This window comes from Choloepus didactylus, chromosome 18 (genome assembly GCF_015220235.1).
Source record: "Choloepus didactylus isolate mChoDid1 chromosome 18, mChoDid1.pri, whole genome shotgun sequence".
NCBI classification, from domain to species: domain Eukaryota; kingdom Metazoa; phylum Chordata; class Mammalia; order Pilosa; family Megalonychidae; genus Choloepus; species Choloepus didactylus.
Genome location: NC_051324.1, coordinates 74,964,399 through 74,986,579, shown reverse-complemented (window position 1 = coordinate 74,986,579; position 22,181 = coordinate 74,964,399). Strand labels below are relative to the sequence as shown.

General features: G+C 59.3%; 1 protein-coding gene across 4 annotated transcripts in view; it reads left to right on the top strand.

Moving 5' to 3' along the window:
• The first annotated feature begins 17,382 nt into the window (after positions 1-17,382).
• SLC38A10 (solute carrier family 38 member 10) overlaps positions 17,383-22,181 on the top strand; it is a 42,297-nt gene continuing 37,498 nt past the window's right edge. For all 4 annotated transcript variants that reach the window (XM_037810374.1, XM_037810372.1, XM_037810373.1 and 1 more), the window contains exons 1-2: positions 17,383-17,817; positions 20,014-20,131. In XM_037810374.1, the coding sequence (XP_037666302.1) occupies positions 17,719-17,817; positions 20,014-20,131 (217 nt within the window). In that variant the 5' untranslated portion in view covers positions 17,383-17,718. The remainder of the gene's footprint in view (positions 17,818-20,013; positions 20,132-22,181) is intronic.

Below are 22,181 nucleotides of genomic sequence, written 5' to 3'. Positions count from 1 at the left end.
CGGACAGGGCCCCAGCGCAGATGCCAGTAGCCCCGGTGGGCAGCAGAGATGTCCACGAGCCCCTGAAGACAGCTGAGGCTTGAGACAGGGGAGACAGGGGCTCGAGAGTGTGCATGGGCTCTATTGCTTTGGAAACTCCTAAAAAGAAGTGGGCGTCCGCCTGAGGGGGCTGACTTTAGGCCTTAAGCCATCATGATTGGGGGAATAAAAGGGAACTGTGATGAACCCCCAAGCCATAAACTGAGAAATTTATTACACAAAATGTTTGGCATTTCCGGTTGATTGAAAACACCACTATTAGCAGATGTCAAAGCACAACAGAACGGGTGCAGGGTTTCTGTTTGAGGTGATGACTAGGTTTTGGAAATAGTGGTGATGGTTGCACAGCATTGGAATGTAAGTCATGCCACGGAATTGTATGCTTGGAAATGGTTAAAAAGACGAACTTGCTGTGTTATGTATTTTACCACATTCAAAAAAAATCTCAGCAGGGATAAAAAAAGAACAGACTGATCACATAAATGCAAATTAAAAACACAATGCAATACCACTATAAACCCACCAGAATGATTAAAGTTAAAAAGATGATGTTATCAGGTATTGGTGAAGATGGGGGAATGCCAAACGGTGCACCTCCGTTGGAAAGGTCTGGCAGTATCAAAAAATTAAGCACCGGCCCCATACGTCCCAGCCACTCCACACCTAGGTATTTACCCAGGAGAAATGAAAACATATGTTCACGTAAAGACTCACACTCAGATGTGCACAGCAGCTTAGTTCATCAGGAGCCTCGATCTGGAAACCAGCCAAACGTCCAACAAGTGACTGGTGCAAACATGATGCAACAAAAGGAATGAACTATTGATGCACGTGATGAATCTCAACATCATCAGGCCAGCGAAAGAAGCCAGTGCATCCCACGTGATTCCATGTGCACGAAACTAGAAAAGCAAAGCTAAGTGCTAGTGACAGAAAGCAGATCAGTGGTTGCCTGGGACCCAGGATCAGGTTGGGGTGTGGTCAGTAAGGGCCCTGAGGAACTTCTTGGGCGATGGAAATGTTCTGTATCCCGATTGTGATGGTGGTTACATAACTGTATAAGTTTGCCCAAACTCATCAAACTGTGTGCTTAAAATGGGTGCGTTATTTTATTGTATGCATGTGGTACCTCAATAAAGTTGATTGAAAAAAAAGTCCAACAAGATATCACTGGACACCTCAAAGATGACAAAGGTTAAAATGATCGCTATCAACCAGTCTGGCCCAGGGTGCAGTGAAACAAAGCTCACACACGGCCGAGGTATGTGTTGGCAGACTTCTGTTGTGTGATTTGGCAACATCAATCACAATAGGAAATTTGCATGCCTTTTAACCTAGTGATTTTCCTTTCAGGAAATTTATCTTCCGGGTATACCCATATGCGGGAACCGGGGTGGCTCCGCAGCAGTGTGTGTAATGCTCCGCAGCTCGCAGCCGCTCAGCTGTGTGCCGACAGCAGACCACCCTCCTGTTTTGGCCAGGACCACCCCCGGCCCTCAGGCCCCCTCACCGGGACGGCTGGCTGCCCTGAGTGCCGAGAGACCTAAGAGGGCTTGCTGTGAATTTACGAGAAACAAGGTGTGGGTCCACGGGCCCTAGCATGAAAGATGCCCAAGAGAGATTGAGTAAAACAAACAGGAACGCAAGTCGGGGAGGCCTAGGGGCCGGACGAGGAGCCATTCGTGGGGTGCCTCTGAGACTGGGGTGTGGGGACAGGCTACTGTTACTCTGTAACTCATGGTGACATTTGATTAATTTTATAATAATAAATATTTCCAAAGGAAGCATGACCCTGCTTTGCAGCTGGAGGTGGGGGGGTGGGCAGGGCCCCTGGGTTTCGCCCACGCTGGGGCAGGTGCATGTACACCTGCAAGGAGGCCAAGGCTGAGGCTTTGGGTGGGGAGGCGGGGGTCCCGAGTTCCTGGGCAGCTCCCCCCGCGGGGTGCCCCAGCCAGGCCTCGGCAGGCACCGGCGCCCGGATGTGATTAGCTGCCAGTTCCTGGGCCGCGACCAAATCACCGCCAGCCTGGGAGTGCTCAGCAAATTGACTGGCGGGGCCCCGAGCCCAGCTGATTCCTGCCTTAATGAGTGGGAAGATGAGGTTTTATTCATCACTGGGGCTTTAAAAACGGCAGCAAAGAGGCCCACTTTATAAAGAAAAAAGCAATCACAAAAAGAAAACAGAAGTATGTAAATGGACAGAGTGACAAAAAGCGGGCCAATTTCCCCCCAAAACGAGGCATAGTTATGGCTCCATTAACTCAATTATATTTTCAAAAGGATTTCTTACGTGCCCCCCCCACCTCCACACTCCTGCAATTTTTACATCGCTGTCAAGCCATTAAGTTGCATTAAATTATTATAGGGGAGAAAGGGGTGTTTTGGGGAAGAAGGAGCTGCAGCCCCAGCCGGCCTGGCCTTCTTTGGGGAAGTGGGCTTGGGGGTGAGCAGGCAGTGGGGAGCCTGGCAGGTGGTTCCCCGGGAGGCGGGCCCCGGCTGTTTCCAGGCGACGAGAGGCAGGGACGGGGCTTCCCCCCGTGCAGGGCCCTGAAGGTGGGGGCTGCAGACCATCCGGGCCCTGGCAGGTCCAGCCACGGCGAGCAGCCCTGTGCACCCCCATTTCCATCGCCAAGTGACTCACGGTCTGCACCCCACACCGAGCATGCTGGCCCCGCACATGCTGGTCCATTCGGGCCCTGGCCTCGTGTCGGCCTCACGGGGTTTTCTCCTTTGTTAGAATTACAAAAGGTAGCTTAATTTTGTAGAGAAAAGGAAAAATCAAGTTGTATTTCTGTAAAAACGATCCTTTCCTTGCCGCCCAGAGTGTTGTCCTGGCCTGTCCTAAAGGGAACTCTCAGGGTGTCTGAGGCCTGAGGGCTGTGGTGGCCGGAGGGCGTGTCCTCAGGTGCCAGCAGCGGAACGCATTTGGGTGGCACCGGCGGTGGCTTCCACGTGGGGCAGGACGTCCTCTGAAGGAGAGGCGGCGGCAGCTGCGTCGTGACCGTGGAGGACCTGGGAGACGCTCCTGCCGGTGGCCTGGGCCATCGCCGCTGGAACCGGCCGGCGTCAGCTCGCGTTCTCGGAACCCCGGGCAGCGGGCTGCGCTGACGTCCGCGGGGCGCCTCACCCCGGAGCCTCCGCTAACCGGGCCCCTTCCGGGAGCCCCTGGAGGCGACCGGGCCCAGGGCTGCCGCCGGCCTCTCCAAGAGGCGTGTCACGGAGGCCGTCGCTCTGGGCTCGCAGATTCTCCGCGCACCACGCGGGCGCCGCCATCCCACCCACGAGGGAGCTCCCCCGGGGGCCGCCTGCGGTGGGCGCTGGCCCGGGGAGTTCCGAGCACCCGGGGTTCACGCTGGTATCCTTCTTCTCCGGTCCATGGCTGTGGCCGAGGAGGAGTCCCGGGGGCATGGCCTGCTGCAGCTCCCAGGTTTCCTGCCTCCCGTCCCGGGGCCACAGGCCGCTCTGAAGGCGCGCAGGCCCCCGTGCCCACCCAGCAGTGCCCAACACGCGGCTGAGGCCGGGCCTGCGGCTCGCTCCTCCCCAGCATGGCTCCAGACAGTCTTCCTCGTGCCCCCTCCACTCCCCTGGCCCCGGGCTCCGGGGCAGGTGGGGCCGTCTGCACCTTTCCCAGCGTGGTCCCTAGGCAGCTCTGGGTGGCTTTGCCCTGAGTCTCTCCCAGATCTGTGGAGGCTGCAGGGCCCCCAGGAGTCTATTTCTCTTTGCTTTTCCCCCAGAGAGCAGTAGCCCAGCCCCCAAGACCGATGGCACAAGCTGGTGGAAGGGGCCAGACGGGCACCCCAAAGCAGGGTGAGTGCGGCATCCCCATGAGCTTGTCAGAGGCGTGGGCGTTGGCTCGGGGGACCCAGGGCCCAGCTCCTGGGGTGAGGCCTTCTGATGTCCCTGGCGGTGTCCACTGGGAGCCGTCTCTGCCGGGGGACAGGGCTCGGTCATACCCTGGGGCCAGGGCTAGGCAGGCAGAGAGGCCCGGTGGTTCCAGGCCCAGCTCGGCTGCCCACGGCCAGCTGGACACCAGGCAGCCCCCAAACTGCCAGCCTCCGTTGCCTCAGCCATGCCAGGGGTAACAGTTGCTCCAGCGTGGGGTTGTGCCCCCGCCTCCTTCCTTACACACATTGGTCCCATCGGGCCACGGCCTCCTCCCTGCCCACTCCCGGCGCCCCGGGCTTCCCAAGGTGAGGAGGGTGACCTTGAAAGCCCGGGGCGCCCCTGGCCGAGATCTGGGTCTCAAGGTCACCTCCAGCCCAGGCACTGCCCAGCAAGAGGAAGGGCTGCCCAGAAGGTTATGGTCTGGCGGGAGGAGGGAGGGCAGGGGAGGGGAAAGAAAAAGAGATTACATTTTTTAAAAGGTCCTCTAGCTGTCTGCTGACATTGTCTCTGGTCTCCATCCATTTTATGGCCTGACAGGCCTGGGCGGCAGCCCCAGTGGGGGTGGGTGGGTGCAGGGGAGGGGGCCGGGGGCCAGCCCCTCCCCAGGCCAAGCAGCCCCTCCCCTGCTCGGCTTCCCCTTGGGGGGCCGCCCAGGCCGTGGGGGCCCAAGCCCGGCGAGGCGGGGTCCACTCTGTTCTGTGGGACCCACGGGTGGGCAGCCTGTGCCTGCAGCAGGGCGGCTGCGGTCACTGCCCATCTATCCCCCTGACAGGTCAATTTTCTCCCATGTTTTACAGGACCTTTCGGAGCAGGAAATGTGATGGGGCCGCTGATTTACGGTCTCACCTGGCTTTCTTCACAAGCTTGGCTCTGGCTCCCCCCACCCGGAGCGTCCAGGCCGGGGTCTGCGGGGTCCCACCCTCAGGGCACTGGGGCGGGGCTGGGGGGGGGGCTGGGCCCTGAGCCTGCGCTGGGCTCTGTGAAATGGGGACGGGAAGCCCGGCCTGGTGTCCTGCACGCAGGGAAGTCTGACTCTCCTGGAGAAGCAGACGCACCTGGCATCGTCCTACTTGCCACCTGCTCTTCCTGCTCCTCCCTTCCCACAAGTTCCTCTGTTTTCCAAGCCCCGTCTTCCAGCCGCCCACTTCAACCAGGAGAGCCCATCGGCTTCCCACCGACGCCCTTCTCGGTGGGGAGAACACGCTCAGAAACCGACTGAAAGCCTCTGGCTGATACAAGACCCGGCGGAGTGAAACCAACAGCCTTGGGACTTGAGGTCCCACCCCGAGGGGACCCTCATCTAGATTACCCACCCATTCATCCACCCACCCACCTGTCCATCCCTCTGTCCACCTACGCACCTGCCAATCTCCATCCATTCATGCATCCAGACATCCAGCCGTTGGTTCACCCATATGTTCACCTGTCTACCCACCCATCTGTTTACCCATCCGCTAACCCACCCTCCCACCCTCTCATGCATTTACCCACCTACCCATCCAACTTGCCCCCTTCCTTCCATCCATCCATCCATCCATGTATCCATCCACTCATGCATATACTCACCCACTGATATAGCAACCCATCCCTTCCATCTACCCACCCATCCGTCCATCTATCCCCCCATATGTCCATTCATCTATCTACCCATCTGTTTACTCACCTACCAATTCATCCACCATCTTTCCATCTCCTAGCCATTTACACACCCACCCTCCTATCCATCCATCCATCTATATTCCCACCTACTCCTTCATGTACCCACCCACTGATCTACCAACTCATCCCTTTCCATCTACTCACCCATCCTTCCATCCATCCATCCATCCATCTACTCACTGATCCAACTACCATCTACCCATCCACCTTTTCCTATCCTTACCCTTCTCCACTCACTTCCTAACACATCCACCTATCTGTTTACTCACCCCTCCATCTACCCACCCACCCACCCATCCATCCATTATCCACCATCCCCCTTCCAGGCCAGTGGCACAGGGCCCCCCACTCAGAAGGCCCGTGGTTTAACGCCCTGCTGTTGCCATCTTGAAATTCTTCATCGTTCTGTTTTTGGAGTTGTGTTTGTAAGTGACTCCAGCGGGTGCCAGAATGCTGCGAGCAGAACGTGCATGTGGCCCCCGCGATGCCGTGTGAGCCCGGGATTCTAGTGGTCCCAGGGCACGTGGGAGCTCAGCGAGACTCCAAGCGAGGACAAGGTGAGCGGGTGTGTGCGAGGAAGCCTGGGGGCGGGGGGCGCTTTCCGCGGGAACCGTCTTGCTTTGAGCACAGGGAGAGAGCAGCAGGGCTCTAAGGGAGCCGAACCACCCCGGACCCCGCCGCACCAAGGCCTTTCTCCCTGCGTGAGCCACCGCTGGAAACCTGACGTGGAAGGAAAGGGGAAAGGAAGGCGACGGGGCCCCTCTTCCTTCCAGCCGGGGCTGGGGGAGCTGGGAGTGTGCACGGCCTGAGACGTGAGATGAAAGCGGCTGAGGTTGTTCTGTGTCCGTTTGTCCCGTCCTGGTAAGGACAGGACACACACGCGTGTACACGCCGCAAAACGCGAATCGTCTGTTCTCAGTGATTCTGCATTAGAGTCAAATGCTCTTACAGTTGCGTATGAAACTATCATTGCCCAACATAAAGACAAATGGTAAGGTTCATGCTAATAAATTTACAATTTTAATTTTTCTTTACTCAGAACGGCCTTAAGTAGCAAGTGAAACGCCACGGAAGAGAGGGACAGGCTTTCTGTTCTGGCACCTGTAATGGCGGTCCAGCAGCCAGGGAGCAGGGGCCCCCTTCCCTGCGGGCTTAGGGGAGCAGCGTTAGCAGAGCCGGGCCCAGGAACCTCTCGGAATCCACTGGCCGGCCGGGCGGCTCCAACCCCAGGGCACTCGTCCACCCGCAGGAGCTTTCTAGGCTGCCAGGCTGGGGGCTGGGGCCCTCTGGGAAGGGGGCACAGCTGCCCCAGGAGCTAGGGCCGGGAGCGGGAAACCCAGGCTTCTGGCTCACGTGCCTCCCCCCAGGCCTCACCTCCAGCTCCCAGGTGTGGGGGCAGGAGATTTGTCCGGGGGAGCTTGGGAAAGGGAGGAAGCAGGGGGTCGGGCGCTGAGGCTGGGCGGAGAGGCTGGGAGAAGGGCTGGGCCAGGGCCGGTAGTCTCGGAGCCGTGACCTGCCAACACCTGGCCGACGGCCACCCTGCTCTCCGCCCGGGAAGAAGGAAGGGGGTCCTCTTTCCCCTGCCACAGCCCGCAGCTGGCAGCACCAAAGGGCCAGCTGGCCTGGAGGGCACGGAGTGGTGGCTGGGTGGAGGCCCCAGCCCAGGAGCTGTCCTGGGTCCCCCCGTCCCTGCCAGAGGTGGGGGGGTCCCTGCTCTCAGGCCGGGCTGCAGCCCACCTTCATCTTGGAAGCCCTCCCTGTCCCAGGCCCACCCCAGGCCCTCTCTCGAGGCGGGCAACCTGCCACCGGGAGGGTTGGAGACAGCCGGGGGACCTGGGCCTGGGCCGCTGGGCCCTGGCTCGGGGGTGGCTGCCCTGGGCTTGGGGTCCAGCACCCCACTGGCATGGAATTGAAACATCCTGTTTCATCACAGAACTTCACCCAAACCCTGCGTCCCGCTGTCTCTGATACATCTGTGTGTCCCGGCACCGTGAGTAGCAGTATCAGCCGGCAGCCGTGGGGCCCGGGCACAGCAAGCTGCCCCTCCTGCTCAGGCCCTGGGGACCCGCCTCACTTCCCAGGTGATGAGCAGATGTGGGTCTTTCACGAGTGTGGCTGATGACAGTGAAGAGGAGGCAGTGGCGGCAGTAAGGCCGCTGTGGCTGCTTCCCAGAGGAAAGGGCAGGCGGGTGCTGGGAGGGGCATCCCTCCCTCCCACTGATTAAGCACCTGCTGTGTCCCCAATTTCCCGGCACTGGTGGGTGTGGTTAGTGCCATCTTTCAGCTGAGCACTGGGGGCTGGGTATGGACAGTGGTCTAGTCACCTGGCCGGCAGGTGGGACGAGGACGTGAGCCTGGGCTGGAGCCAACTGTCCTTTCAGCAGCAACTTGGCTCAATGAGACCTGGAGAAACTGAGGCTTAGAACCTTGTCAGGCCTGGGGCTCGGCTGCCCTCCCGCCAGGAGAGCACAGCCCCAGGTGTCCTCACCTGTCAGAGGCAGGCACTAGTCCCCCCACATGAGGGGGGCTGGGGAGGGGAAAAGAGGTGTGCCCCTGGAGGGTAGGGGCTGGCCATTCGTGGCCTCAGACCTGCTTCTCCCGGTGTCCAGGACCCTGTCCGCCCCCTGCCTCTGCCCCCGTAGCTGTCACTTCCTTCCTGGGGCCCCTGTCTCCAAGGAGGCTGCCATCTCCCCAGGGCCCAGCTCTGTGCCTCTCCCTGGAGCAGGGGGGCCTGTGTCTCCCAGGAGAGCCTGTCCCCCACGCCCCATCTCCATCACTCACCAGCTGTCACGGCGTTAATTGCCCCCTCCATCTGCCTGGCCTCGCAGCTGAGAGGCCCCCGCCCGGGCACGTCACATTCCTGCGTACCTCCCTGCGGCTGCTGGCCTGCCCGGTGTGGGCAGCTGGGGTGCAGGGAGCCGGGCTGCAGCTGCAGGGCGGGGCGGGGGCCCTGGGCCCAGGACACCAGCTGTGTCTCTCCTGCCTCCTCTCCCCACCGTGGCCTTTCCCCAAGGTTAGTAAAGAGTCAGGAACTCATCCCCGAGGTATCCTGGGACCCACGGGACAGCCGTGAGGGGGGTGCGGGGAGAGCAGAGGAAAGTCCCGCCACCCACATCTCCAGGCCCCATTCAGGCGAGACCACTGGACCCTGGAGTGGACCCCGCCCCCTGGTCCCAGCCCTCTATGGAGCGCGAGCAGGGCAGGTGTCTAGACCGGCCCGGGGGGACGCACAGCTTGTGGGACACGGGCAAGGCCTCTGGAGCCGGGGCGAGCGAGAGGCAGAGTGGGCCTGGAGGAGGGCGGCCAGGGACCTCACGGCCGTGCCCGCCCTGGGCCTCATTTGCCCCACGGATGCCCACCACCCCCCTTGCAGGGGCGCCAAGGGGCACCTGGGGACTGGAGGTGCAGCCTGAGGTCCGGGGGCAGAGGCTACCCAGGCGGCGAAGGAGCAAGGGTGGGCTGCCAGCCAGGGCCGGGAACAGCAATGGGGGAGCCCTCGCGTCTCTGCAGCGGCAGGTACGAGTGGTGTGGCCAGGCGGGGACAGGTGAGGAGACGGATGGCGTGCTCGACGTGGCTGCTGCCTCTCGGCTGCCCCTGCCCCTGCCCTGGGCCCTGACCAGGGAGAAGGACCCTCGTAGACCGCACCCGTCGGGGCCCCCCAGAGCTGCTGTAACAAGCACCACAAACCGGGAGGCTTAAAACGCAGACGTGTATTTGTTCACGGTTCTGGAGGGGGACGTCCGGAATCCAGGTGTGGGGGCCGCGTTCCCCTGAGGTGCTGGGGAACTGGCCTCTTCCAGATTCTGTGGTTCGCCGGCGCCCTGGGGCTCCTGGGCCAGTGGACGCCACTCCACCGTGTCCCCCTTCACACGGCTGCCCCCTCCGAGCCTCTCCCTAGCCCCAGAGGATCGGTCCCCCCGCTCCCCAGTGACCATGACGTAACCAACCCCATCTGCAAGGACTCTTCCAAACAAGGCCACATCCTGAGGGTTTGGGTGGACATGCATTTGGGGGGACGCTGTCCAGCCTCAATGCCTGTGGCTGGGTTGGAGGCAAGTGTGGTGCCCCGGGCTACATGTCCCCTGCCACTCCAGGCCCGGGTGTGAGATTCCAGATCTATGTGTCCAGGCAGCTCTCCCCTTGCGCCTGGAATTTTTAGAAAAGGGGGAAAAATGTAGATGAAAGCAGTTTTCCATCTCGTCGAACTCTCAGGCATCCGCTCTAGTGACAAGATCACAATAGAGGGTTTGCAGGACGCAGCCTGCCGGCCAAGATTACAATCTGCAGCCTTTGCCGGAGCCCAGGGACAGGGACGTGTGTGAAGGACGTCCACAGGGGTCCCGCGGCCCCCCCAGCTCGGCTGGTGATGCAGACGCCCCTTCCCTTGCTCCCGGCCGCGCGTCAGGGTGGGGGCAACATTCCCTGGCACCTGCCAGGACTCGTGGCTGGACCGTCCCTTCCCCGGCACCTGCCACCGGATGGGGCCCGGCCTGGGGTTCCAGACACAGAGACCCCCCAGATGGCGGCCAGCTGATGCTTCTCCCTGTGAGTTCTACAGAGTTGGCACCAGAGACCCCCGCGGCTTTGCGGGCAGGCGAGCCGGGAGTCAGACCTGGAGTGGCGCAGGTTTCGGAGTACCCTTGCCCTCTTTCCCCCAGGCTGGCCTGAAGCGTCCCCCTGGGCCCTGCCCACCAGGGCCCTGTCCTGGACTCAGCCACCAGCTGACAGACGCAGGGACCAGGGGCCTGGGTGCACGGGGCTCGGTGGGGTAATGGGCTGTGAAGTCAGAACAACCCCCTTCACATCTTGGCTCAACACTCATGGGTTTTGCGGCCTTGAGCAAATCACCTTGCTTCCCCGAGCCTCAGTTTCCCCATCTGTAAAATGCAGCTAGGTATTGGCTGCCTCTACCAGGAAACCCCAAGCAACAGTGGCTTGAACCCCAGGGGTTTTCCCTCTCGCAGCGGCCCTCTTACTGGGTTGGGGTCCCCCCCATCACGGTGGTCTCCATCCTCTCAGCCCGAGATCCATTCAGGCCTCGGCAGAGACAAAGTGGCCTTTTAGTGGAGAGAGGGACAGCAAACCCTCGCCATAATGGCTGGAAACACGTGAAGGGTATGTTAGAGGGCAGTGGTCTACGGGAAAGCCCAGTGCAGGGTGGAGGGTTGGGAGTGAGGGGTGGGGGTGCCATCTGCAACAGGACGGTGTCTGGGGCCCCTGGGACAAAGTGCCACGAACTAGATGGGTCCGGGCAGCAGACATCTGTTCCCTCACCACCTGGAGGCTGGGAGTCCGAGGCCCAGTGTTGCCCAGCTGCACACCCTCTGCAGGGGCAGATGCTTCCCGGCCTTTTCAGGCTGCTGATGGTGTCCATCCTGGCGCTCTGGGCTGGCAGCTGCAGCTCCCCAATCCCTGGCTCCTTGTCACAGCCGCCTCTCCCTATGTGTCTGTCTCCAAGTCTCTCCTCGTCTTGCAACCAGTCGTTTTGGTTACATCAGATTGAGGGCCCACCCTGCAGCAGTTTGACATCACCCTAACTAAGACATCTGCCAGGGACATTTTTTTAAAGAAGGGCACATCCTGGGGTCTGGGGATTAGGACTTTGACACCTTTTTGGGGGACACAACTCAACCTCTCTCTGGAGAGGTGAGTGGTGGGCAGAGGTGTGAAGGATGGGAGTGGCTTGGCCCCGCCACTGTCCTGGGCCTGTGTTGCAGGCAGAGGGGTCACCCAGCACCCAGGCCTGGAGGAGGGCCCAGTGAGGCGTGGGATCAGGACGGGGAAGCTGCCAGGGCAGACTGGCAGGCCTGGGCTTTACCGTGAGTGGGGTGGGGGCCAACAGAGGGTTTGGGCAGAGGACCATATGATCTGACCCGAGGCCAGAAGGCGGCAGGCAGGCCCGTGAGAAGGGCACTGCAGCCATCCAGGAGAGTGACAAGTGGAAGCAGCGGAAGAGGCAAGGAATGTTCAGAATCATGGGTATCAGAACATGGACTCGACAAGGTTTCCTGGCAGATTGGGTGAGGGGTATGACTGAAAGAGATTGAGGAAGGGGTCATGACGACTGCAGGAGCTCCAGCCATCACATCTACATTCCAGGCAGCAGAAGGAGAAAGGGGGGAAGGTATAAAGGACAATTGAAAAGCCTTCCCAGTCTGCTCACAGTGTTCAGATCTTAGTCCTGTGACCACCCCTGACTGCAAGGGAGGACGGGAAAGAATCTTGGCTGGAAGTCGCAGGAAGGTCGAGATGCTGCATGACAGCTCCTTAGCCCAGGGTCAGCTCCCAGTGGGCCTTGGTGACAGTAGTGAGTTGTGCTCACTAGTGGGGTGAGGTGACATTTCCAATGGGCAGGGTTCCTGGAGAGGGCCAGGATGTGCAGCACTCACCTCTCAGAGGGAAGGGAGGGTCACAGGATCAGGGCTGTGGGCTTGTCTCGAAAGCCACCCTAGCAGCTGACACACCGGAGACAGACATACGGACACTGTACCACTGGCTCTGGGGCCGCAGTCATGGGCAGCTGCCGTTTACGTGGAACTGCACGTCCAACCTGCCTTCTGACAGTGGGGAAACCGAGGCCAGGTGAGGGGGTGTGAACTACCCTCTGCCCCTCCACCATTGAAGGCCACTTTAGAACCAAGGTCCCCAACTGGGGACAGTGTCATTTCCACTCTTGAGGCCCATGGAGGAATGAGAGGCTCTGGGGACATGGGGTGGAGAGCTTTGCTTCTCCGGCAGGCTGAGAGGGACATGAAGAAGGAAGGTGAGCAGGGTGCTGTGTGTCTCTCCCAGCCTCTGCTTGGTCTCCCCTCCCCATAAGAGGGATGTTTGGGGAGGGGAGCATGCTGGGATGGTGGCCCAGGCCCCCGAGCAGTCTGGAGGGCAAGCGCACACCATGTCACTGGGTATGCAGTGGTGTCACGCCCCTTATCCAGACCCTGCTTTGTGCCCAACTGCTAGGGCAGAGGCTGTGCAGGGGTCCCAGGCCACCAGGGCCCTGGGAGCAAGTGACACAGGTGAGAAAGTGCCTAATCATGGGGGGCAGCGGGGCGCAAGGTGGACACCCCCAGTCCACCAGCCCGAAGGCCTAGAACTCGGTCCGACAGCGCCCTGCGTGACTCCCGCCGTCAGAGGCCGGCTGGCTAGAGGCGGCTGGCTGCCTCCACCTGGCTGCACCTGAGTCACCTACGGGCTGGTGAAGGAGGATTCCTGAAACCCCCAACTGACCCGACTCTCCCAGAGCAGGGCCCGCCGGCTTTGGGGCCTCTGCTCTGTAGGGATGAGCCCCTGGCACGGGAGGCCTCCATGGCTGCCCCACTTTCCCGGGACTGGCCAGGACTGGCAGAGAGTGGCCTGGGCCTGAGAGTGTGTCCGGAGTGTGCAGTGTGAACCTGGCGTTTCCTCAGCAGCAGCTGTAACTTTGGGGAGTTGTGGGGATGTGGGTTGAGGGTCCTGGCAGCTGCGGGGTACAGGGTGGGCTGCACAGACGGCTCTGCTAACGGCCATCCTGAATTTATTGTGGAAAACACCCCGACCCTCCCCGCCCTGCCAGGCAGCCTGGGGTGGGTCTCCCCAGGTTAGGGGATGGTTGGAGGGGGCATCTGGGTTGGGCTGCAGGCTGGGAGATGTGGATGCCCCTCCCCAGCACCCCATTCTCCTTCCTGCCTTCCAGGAGAGGGTGAGGTGGGCTTGGGGAGCAGAGCCATCTGGGAGGAGAGCTGTCCCCCATCCTCCCCCCAGCTGCCGGCCCCTGGGCTCCCTGCGGGCTGGGTCAGCCTGGCCTTTGCTTTGCCTGGACCCTCCCTGCCCTCTGGGTGCCTGGGCTGCAAGTGGCTGGAGCAGGGCAGCCGCAAGGGTGCAAGAGGCAGGGCTGGCCTGGCAGCCCCTGCCTGCCCCAGGGTGGCTCTGCCAGGCTGGCTCAGCCCAGATGTGCCCATGCAGCCCTCCCCCCATACCGGGCAACTCCCGGGCACCCAGGCTGCTTGGCTCACCTGAGGCTTTCCCTGAAGCCCTCCTCCAGGACATGACCAGGCCCGAACTTGGAGAGGAAACCTCAGCCAGCAGCTTCCAAAACTCAGGCCCTCTGCAGGGGCCTGTGGGTGGCCACTCCTGGCTCTGCTGCTCTGCACCTGGGCTGTCCCCCTGGACCTCTCCAGCTGGGCAGGGGGAGCCCCGAGAGACGAGGCAGAGACCTGGTCCACCCAGCCAGGGCCATGCTGGGCCCGGCCCACCCCGGCTTTCCTGTCCTCCATCTCCACAGAGGCGTGGATAACATGGACTGGGCTGGGAGCACACCAAGACCCCAGGCTGGCGGGAGGCAGGGCCCACCCCGTCGTCTCCTCACACCTTGGCAAGGCTGCCCCCACCAGACACCCCAGGCCGGAGCCTGCGGGCGGGAGTGGGAGACCTGACCCCAGGAGGTTGCCCTTGCCTCGGACGTGGCCTCCAGCAACGGGCGCACAGCCTGCTCTTGGGGTGGCCGGCGTTAGCGGGGCCCCCCAGCGTGTGACCCAGCTGTGCTGGGAGAAGGGCTGCAGCTGCTAAATTAGATCCATCCCCGTTCGCCAGGTGTTGTCAGTTTTATGGCTCTGGGGTTACATAAACGGGGGAGAAGAGGGCTGGCACCCAGTCTCGCCCGTCCTGCCAGCTGACAGCGCCCTGGGCCAGCTGGACCATGGGGGCTGGCGGGGCCCGGAGACCTGGCTCTGAGGCAGGAAGTCCCAAGGTGAGGGGCCTGCAGGGAGCAGAGGAGACTCAGGTTCCAGAAAGTCCAGCGACTGAGCTGGAGGGAACCCTGAATCCTGCTCACTGGGGAGATGGAACCCTCCCAGCCCTGAGGCTCTCTGGGGGACTCCGGGCAGAGGAGAGGCGCTCCACCAGGCAGGAGCCGGCACCCTGATGCCCACATCGCCCCCAGCCCACCGGGACCCCCGTGCTTGGTGCAAAGGGGCCGTCCTGGCCCCTGCTCGCGACGCTGGATCAGCAGCTGGAGGCCCAGATGGAAAAGCCAGGAAAGAGAAGGGGGCCAGCCCAGAGTGTGCTTGGCTTCAACGCAGCCCCACTTTACTCCAGGCTCTGACAGGCTTACCTGCCCAGGTAACCTGGGCCAGGCTGGCTCACGGCTGTTCTGGAACCCAGGCCCCCTTCCCTGTGCTTCCTTCAAAACAGGCCAGTGGCTCCTCCATGGGCTTTTTCATTTTGTCCCCATTCATCACTTTAAAGAGAATCTATAAATGCTTGATTTATTTATTTTCATGAAAGTGTGCTTATCAAAAAACACCCAAAAGGAAGCAAAATCCAAGCCACAAACTTGGAGGAGATATGAACCACACATTAAAAAAAAAGAAAAAAAAAAGATTAGTTATCCAGAACATATAACGAACTCCTCAAAATTCTTAAGAACAGAGCAATAGAAAAATGGGCAAAATTGAATAAGCATTTTACAGAAGAAATATGAATGGGCAATATAAATATGACGAGACAGTTAATCTCGTTAGTAGTTAGGGAGAACAAATTAAAACCACAGTGAGATTCCATTTTATTCACCAGCTCAGCTAAACCGATAAGACTAAATATCGCTAACACTGTAGAGCAGGGGTCCTCACAAATGGCCTTGGGCCAAATCTGGCCCTCGGGTTCTGTTTTTGTAAATAAAGTTTTACTGAACACAGACGCATTTATTTCTGTATTGCCTATGATTGTTTTTGAACTACAACGGCAGCATTCAGTAATTGTGACAGAAACTGGCCTGCAAAGCAGAAAATATTTACTGACTTGGCAGAAAAATTTGCCAATTTCTGATGTAAAGCAGCAAGAACTCCTCTAACTGCTTTGAAGAGCAATTTGGCAATACTTGGTGAAGTTGAAGGTACACGTGTGCTTGAATCTGCAATTCCATGGATGGATATTTGCCCTAGAGAAGGTCTAACGTATATGTATTAAGTGGACATGTACGATAATGCTCACTCATCACCATTTACAATGGCCAATAATTGGAAACGACGCAGGTGTCCTCAGCAGGAGAATGGATACATATATTCTTGGCTATTGGAACAACAAATTCCGTAACACAGGGCGAATGAATGACTCACAGCATGTACCATCCGAGGGCGAATCTTGGAAGCATAAAAGTTGAGTGATGAAGGAAGTTGCAGAAGAAGACGTCTGGTATAATTCCATTAGTCTAAAGTAAAAAATGTAACAACGCCCCACCCAATACACTATCGTATTACACGGGCTCCAGCTCTGGCTGCATGAAACAGAGTCCAAAGTCAGAGAGGCTGGCACAAGGCGGTTCTCTCTGTGGCAGGGAGGAGGTGGTCTGGGGCTGGAGGGGTGACTCTGCTCCAGGGTCGCCCAGGCGCCCCGGCTCCTTCCAGCTGCCTTGCCCTCCTCGTCAGCGATGGCTTTTTCCCCATCCAATTCTGTGTTCAAGCAGGACGATGAAGGAGGGTGAGGAAGGGGCCAGCTTTAAGGACTGACCCAGAGGTTGCCCGTTATTTCTGCTCAGGTCTCTTTGGCCAGAACTTAGACACGTGGCCGCTCCTAGCCACAAAGGAGGCTGGGAAGCGTATTCCTTATTCTAGGCAGCCAAGCCGGCAAAGCCTATTGTTTTGGAAAATGAATATTAAAAGATAAATAGCAGTCTTCCCCATGATTGTTTAGGGATATAGCCAGATGAGACAAACCTTTGAAGAAAAATGATGAATTGATAAAAATCCAGATAGCGCTTACATACGGGTGGCGGGAAAGAGCAGGGAGAGGGGTGGAATTGGGGAGGGACCCCCAGGAAATATCTAAGTTTCTGGTAATCTGTTTTTAAAGCTGAATGGCAGGTTTGTGGGCATTTATTATTTGTTAAAATGTACATTTATGTTACATAACCTATCTGCATGGATAATACTTCCTAAAGATCATATCATCAATAAAAACAAGTTACAGAATTATGCATGATTTCATTTTATAAAAATAAATGAATGCAGGCATTGATTATTTTGGCTTTGTAGCTACTTACTCTTTATTCTGGGAAAGTCGTCCTCTTCCTCTTGTGCCTGAGGGTGGGACAGAGCCTTCCCTAGGGCTGGCACTGCCTGGCGCCTGTGGAGTCAGCCTCTGCCCAAAGACAAAAGATGTTTCACGTGCCTGCTGCCGCCTAGATCCTGTGGTTCCGTTCCACTTTGCTTTACTTGCTTCTTCCTGAGAGGCCCTTCCCAACTTCCTCATTTTTAATCCTTCACTCCACCGTGCAGAGGGAGCACGTGCCAGGTCCCAGGGTCCGTCCCCCTCCCCACCCTCCATTTCTATCTGAAGAATTTCCACTTGTCTCGTAAGGCCCAGCCTAGAGTCACCGCCTTCTTGAAGCCCTCCTAGATTTGTCTGGTCATATGAGCCTCTAAGCAGGTCAGATTCCCTCTCCCGCCCAGAATCGGACCCCGGGAACCCCCTACCGGCTGTGTGACCTCAGCCCTGTCGCCCACCCTCTCTGGGCCTCGGCGTCCCCGGTCATCTGGCCAATAGAGCGCTAAGGCCCCCCGCGCAGGGCTCGACCTTGCACAGGGCGCACGCCCCGATGTGGGTCCAAGGAGTCACGTGAAAGGAGACCCCGAACCCCGCTCCCCCCGGGGCGCGGCGCCTCCCCTCATCCCCCGCCCTCGGAGGTCCCGCGGGGCGCGCCCGGGTACCCACGGCTCGCGGACCCGGGAGGGACCAGCTGCGCCCCGCCCCCGCCCAGGCCCAGTTCTCATTGGTTCGCGTCCCGCCCACCGCCCAGCCCCGGGTCGTCACTTCCGGGAGGAGAGCCCGCCCAAGGCGGAAGTGTGTGTGCCGCGGCGGCCGCGGAGCCGGGCTGAGGTGGCCCAAGCTGGCGCGGGCGGCTCTTCCGGGTCGGGGCTCGGGGACACCTTCTTGAGGCGGGGGGCCAGGAGACGGCCGCGCGGTCTGGCGGCCTCCGGAGGCTGACGCCCCGCCGCGTCCCCGCGACGCCCCCTCCTCCAGGCAGCCCCCGGCCCCTCGCGCGTGCCGCCCGCGCGCCGCTCGGGGTCTGCGCCCCGCCGGCCTCCGGCGCCCCGAGAGCCGTGACCCGGGCGCTGTTGCGGGCACTCGGGGTCCAGGAGCGGACCCCCAGGCCCCCCACGATGACCGCGGCCGCCGCCTCCAACTGGGGGCTGATCACGAACATAGTGAACAGCATCGTGGGGGTCAGCGTGCTCACCATGCCCTTCTGCTTCAAGCAGGTGAGTCGTCCCTGGGCGCCGGGGGGCCGGGGCCGGGGGTCTGGCAGGAAACTCCCACGGTGTCGGGGCTGGGACCCTGCCCGCAAGGCCTGATAGCTGCGCATGTTGCACCAAAGTGTAACAGGGTAAAGTGAAGTTCAGCAGTGGGGAGTAACTGGAGGATTCCGCATGTGGTGCACACGTGTGTTTAAACTGACCCACTGCACTTGTCTTCCAGAGCACACAGCCTTAGAACTAGACTGGGGTGTTGGCTGCCAGGTGCTCACAGTTGCCGACATTCACTAGATCGCCCGCTTACGATCTGTGTGTATTTCACTGGATGCCAGTTTTACCACAATTAAAAAAAATGTAATGTACCCCCCAAAAAATTGGTGTTGTTCCAACATTGAATACCACGTGAAAGTGGCCGTTTCTGAGATGTGAGTTTCTTTGGCTTCTGTTAAAATAATTCACAAACAGGCATTCTACTTAGGAGAGGGAATCTGGTGGAAACATTAGACAAGTCCTTTACTTCTTTGCGGTCAGCTGGACTGTGTCTTAAAAGTGGATTTCCCTTCGGCTTCAGGGATGACATGGGCAGCGCTGTGCTTCCCACTGGAGTGGCTCCTGGGAGGGCGAGAGGGGGCCAGGGCCGCTGGGGAGGGGCAGGCAGGGCCCAGAAACACGAAAACTAGGTGGGCGGTTTTGGAACTGAAAGTGGGCACCAATAGCTTAGTTTTAGATTTACAGACACTATGAGTCTATCATATTTTGCATCTTTTGGACAAAACAGCAAAAAACGTTTTTTTTTAAATCTGAGACTGGTCAGTATCCCAAATACAGCTGTCCACCCTGTCCCGTGGAAGTTGGACGTGGGACGTGGGTGGTGAGTGGTCAGTGTGAGGACGGGGTTTGTGGAAGGCTGTGCCGGGAACTTCTAGAGCCCCGGGCACCGTCCGTACTGGTCCTGGTGCCTTCCAGCCTTGCGTTGGCCACTGCTGAGTGCTCCTGGAATTACTACGTGTCCCAGAGTGTGGCTGCCTTTTCTTTCATGGCATAACTGCTTCTGGGATGCGTAGCTGGGCTGGTTGTGCACCTGCACGTCCAACACTACCCTCCTCATGCCTTCCTGGGGACGGCTGTGAAAGTGTGTCATGGGGCCCAGACGAGCCGGTCATCCATAGGCCTTGAAAGCTGCAGTGTGGTCACCGAGCGGCTGCCCGGGGATGTACATGCGCAAGACACAGACCTGCCCCGGGAGGGCTCGACCCAGTTGGAGAGACCCCGGGGCCAGAGAGAGCTCCGGCGGCAAAATGGTCCCAGGAGGGCCTGTGTCCTCCCAACGGGAGCACAGTGGGAGGCAAACAGGCAGTTTGGGATGTACTTTTACAGTATTTGGTGGCCCTGTCATCCTTTTTTTTTTTTTTAAATTTTGGTTTTAGAAGAGTTTTCTTTAGTAGTCTTGGTATTTTTTTTAAGTCAGTTTTTTTGAGGTATAGTTTGCACGCAATAAATTCACCCTTTTGATGTAGCATACAGTTATGACATCACCACAATCCGGAGTAAAAAGTCCCATGCCCCCGAGTTCTCCGGGGCTTCTCTGCAGCCAGCACCCCTCCCTACCCCCAGCCTCTGGCCCCCCAGTTCTGCCTCTTCCAGGATGCCAGGGGTCGAGAGTGTGGGCAGGCCATCCTTGTTTATGGTTGAATAATACTCCATCGTGGGTGGACCACAGTTGGTCTGTCTGGGCGCCGGGTGAGGGTGTCCGGGTTGTTTTGGCAGGTTGGGAGATTATTGATGAACTTGTTCTGAAGCCTGCCATGCAGGTGTTGTGTGAACGCGTGTTTTTGTTTCTCTTGGGTAAATAGCTGGGAGCGTCATTGCTGGGCCGCAAGGTGAGTGTGTGTTCAGCTTTCTAGGAAAGTGTCCTTTTAAATCTCTTCCTGTCCCACTGGGGCCACCACTCAGGGCTCTTTTTATCCGAGTGGCTGAAAGGGGATGTGCTGTGGGGCGTCTGTGGGGTGAGGAAGCTGCTTGTTTAAAGTACACCCAGCCCCATGGAGACGGGCAGGGGTGCTTGGAAGGGTGCACAGCTTCAGTCTCCGGGCAGCGTGGGGCCCCCACACGGGCGACTGCGTGGGCAGGGGCCTCTCTCACGGGCGGGAAGGAGGCCCGGGCAGCACCTTCTAGTGACCGCACCTTCTCTCGCCCCTGCAGTGTGGCATCGTCCTGGGAGCCCTGCTCCTGGCCTTCTGCTCGTGGATGACGCACCAGTCCTGTATGTTCCTGGTGAAGTCCGCCAGCCTCAGCAAGCGGAGGACCTACGCGGGCCTCGGTGAGCGTCTGCGGGGGCGTGGGCGCCGAGTGGGGGCCGGGCCACTCACTGTTTATTTTCCTTCCGCCCTGCTCTTAGAGTTCCTTGAACAGCAGTTTGTTTTTATTGTAAACCTTGGTGCCGTCCTGTGACTTGTTAGCGTGCTCGTGTGCTTCCAAACTGGGGTCATGCGCAGGGGCGGGAGGTGAAGCTGGCCCTGTGCTCCCGCCTCCCACTCGGGCGGGCGTGCTCCTGGGGCCCCTCCCCTCCTAAACGAGGGCCGCGGCCCCCCCTTCATGACCAAGAGCCCCTCCTTTCCCCACTCCTCTGAACTCCCCCCGGGGAACCGTCCTTGGCCCCAGCTGGCCGGCAGATCAGGTAACCCTGCCAGAGCCCTCACCTTTTCCTGAGACTGCTGGTTGCAATCTCATTTCCTTTAGTGCTTTCTCCCCTTCTTTATCCCGACTTCAGCTGAAAGGAGGAAAAGCTGCTCTCCCTACTTGGTTTCACTGGGAATGTTCTCTGGGGAGCCCCCTTTAGGCTGTGTGGGACCCTTTCTCCCCCAGCTGCCCCAGCCCGGCACTGAGCCTTTCATCTCTGCCTCCATCTTGGGGGTGTGTGGGGTGGACACGGTGGGTGTCCAGGTCCCTGGCAGGACAGGGAGGTGGTGGGAGGAGATGCCGTGCGGAGTCCCAGGGGCCTAGCAGAGGGGAGGTGTGGGCCGCCTCAGACATGGCCTCCTGGCCTTGCTGCTGAGCTGCTAGCACCCGTCTCTGACCTCAGAACCGAGGGGCACCTTTTCTCTCTTTTCTTTTCTGACAAGGATGGTGCTGTCAGCATCTTTTATTGTTAGAGTCACTTGAGGAAGTGAAATTTACCCACAGTGGGACCCACGGTGGGATGACACAGTCTAATTTAGGAAGAAATGTGATGCGGCAAAAGCTGCAAGATGAGGTGCTGGGGTGGCCCCCCTCCACCTGCAGGGCTGCGGCCAGGGAGATGACCCTTCCCTCCCCATCAGGGTCCTGTAGCTGGGGCTGCGTGAACTGCCGGATGGAAGACAGGTGGCCCCAGGTGGGGTGGGCCATGGTGTTTGGTGGCCAACTCTCTGATCCTCCTTAGATGGTCACTGAAAAGGCCGCCTGGCGTGGCTGGGTATGAGAACTGACAGGTGACACCCCTCTGCACTCCAGCCAGTGACTGCTCAGGGTGACCACAGCCTCACTGTGCCCGCTGGAGAAAGCACCAGAGTCTCAGGGCAGGTCCTTGATGCCAGACAAGAGGGCTCAACTGTCTGAACGCCCAGATCAAGTTCCCCATCTTGGCATCGGCTGCCCTGGTTCTTGGCTCATTCTAGGCACCATCTCTCAGACCTGGGGTCCCTGCCCCTCGGGGAGGCATCCCTGGAGGGGAAGAGGCGGGGACCCTGGCTGTTGCAGCCGGGGTTCCAGGACAGGCTGGATTCACAGCGCTTCCAGATTCCTGCCCTTCAGGAAGTTGGGGGTCTCTTCCTGGTGTGCTCACAATGCCTGACTGAAAGGACCCTGTCCCCTGTCTCCGCTTCCTCCTGGGACAGAGGCCGCCATGGGCCTGTGCAGCAGTGGAGAGGCCGGCCTGAAGGGAGAGCCCCCACCCGCCTCCGGGGGCCGCAGGCCTTGACAGACGGCCTCTGTCAGCAGATGCTTGGCCGCGTGGGCGTCGGGCGGCTGTGGAGGGTGAGGAGATGGAACGTGATGCCTTTGTCCAGATCAGGGGGTGGTGCCCAGGCCTGGGTGCGGAGATTTCTGGAGTGCTGACGTCTCTAGGCAAGGAGTGTGTTTAAACGGAGGTGTGCCATGGAGTGTGTGGGTGGCTGTTTCCTGCCAGGCGTCTCCTGAGATGCGTCTGCATTTACGCTGGTCCCTCTGTCCCGTTGGTAATGGTGTGGTCACTGCGTTCCCCGGGCACCGCGGAGGCCTTTGCCGGACAGCGAACTCACTTTCCCAGTTTGCAGAATTCTAGTAACAGCAGGTTTTTTGTTGTTGTTTGGGTGTTTATTTGTCATTTTCTTTTGCTCATTGTGGGCTTTGTA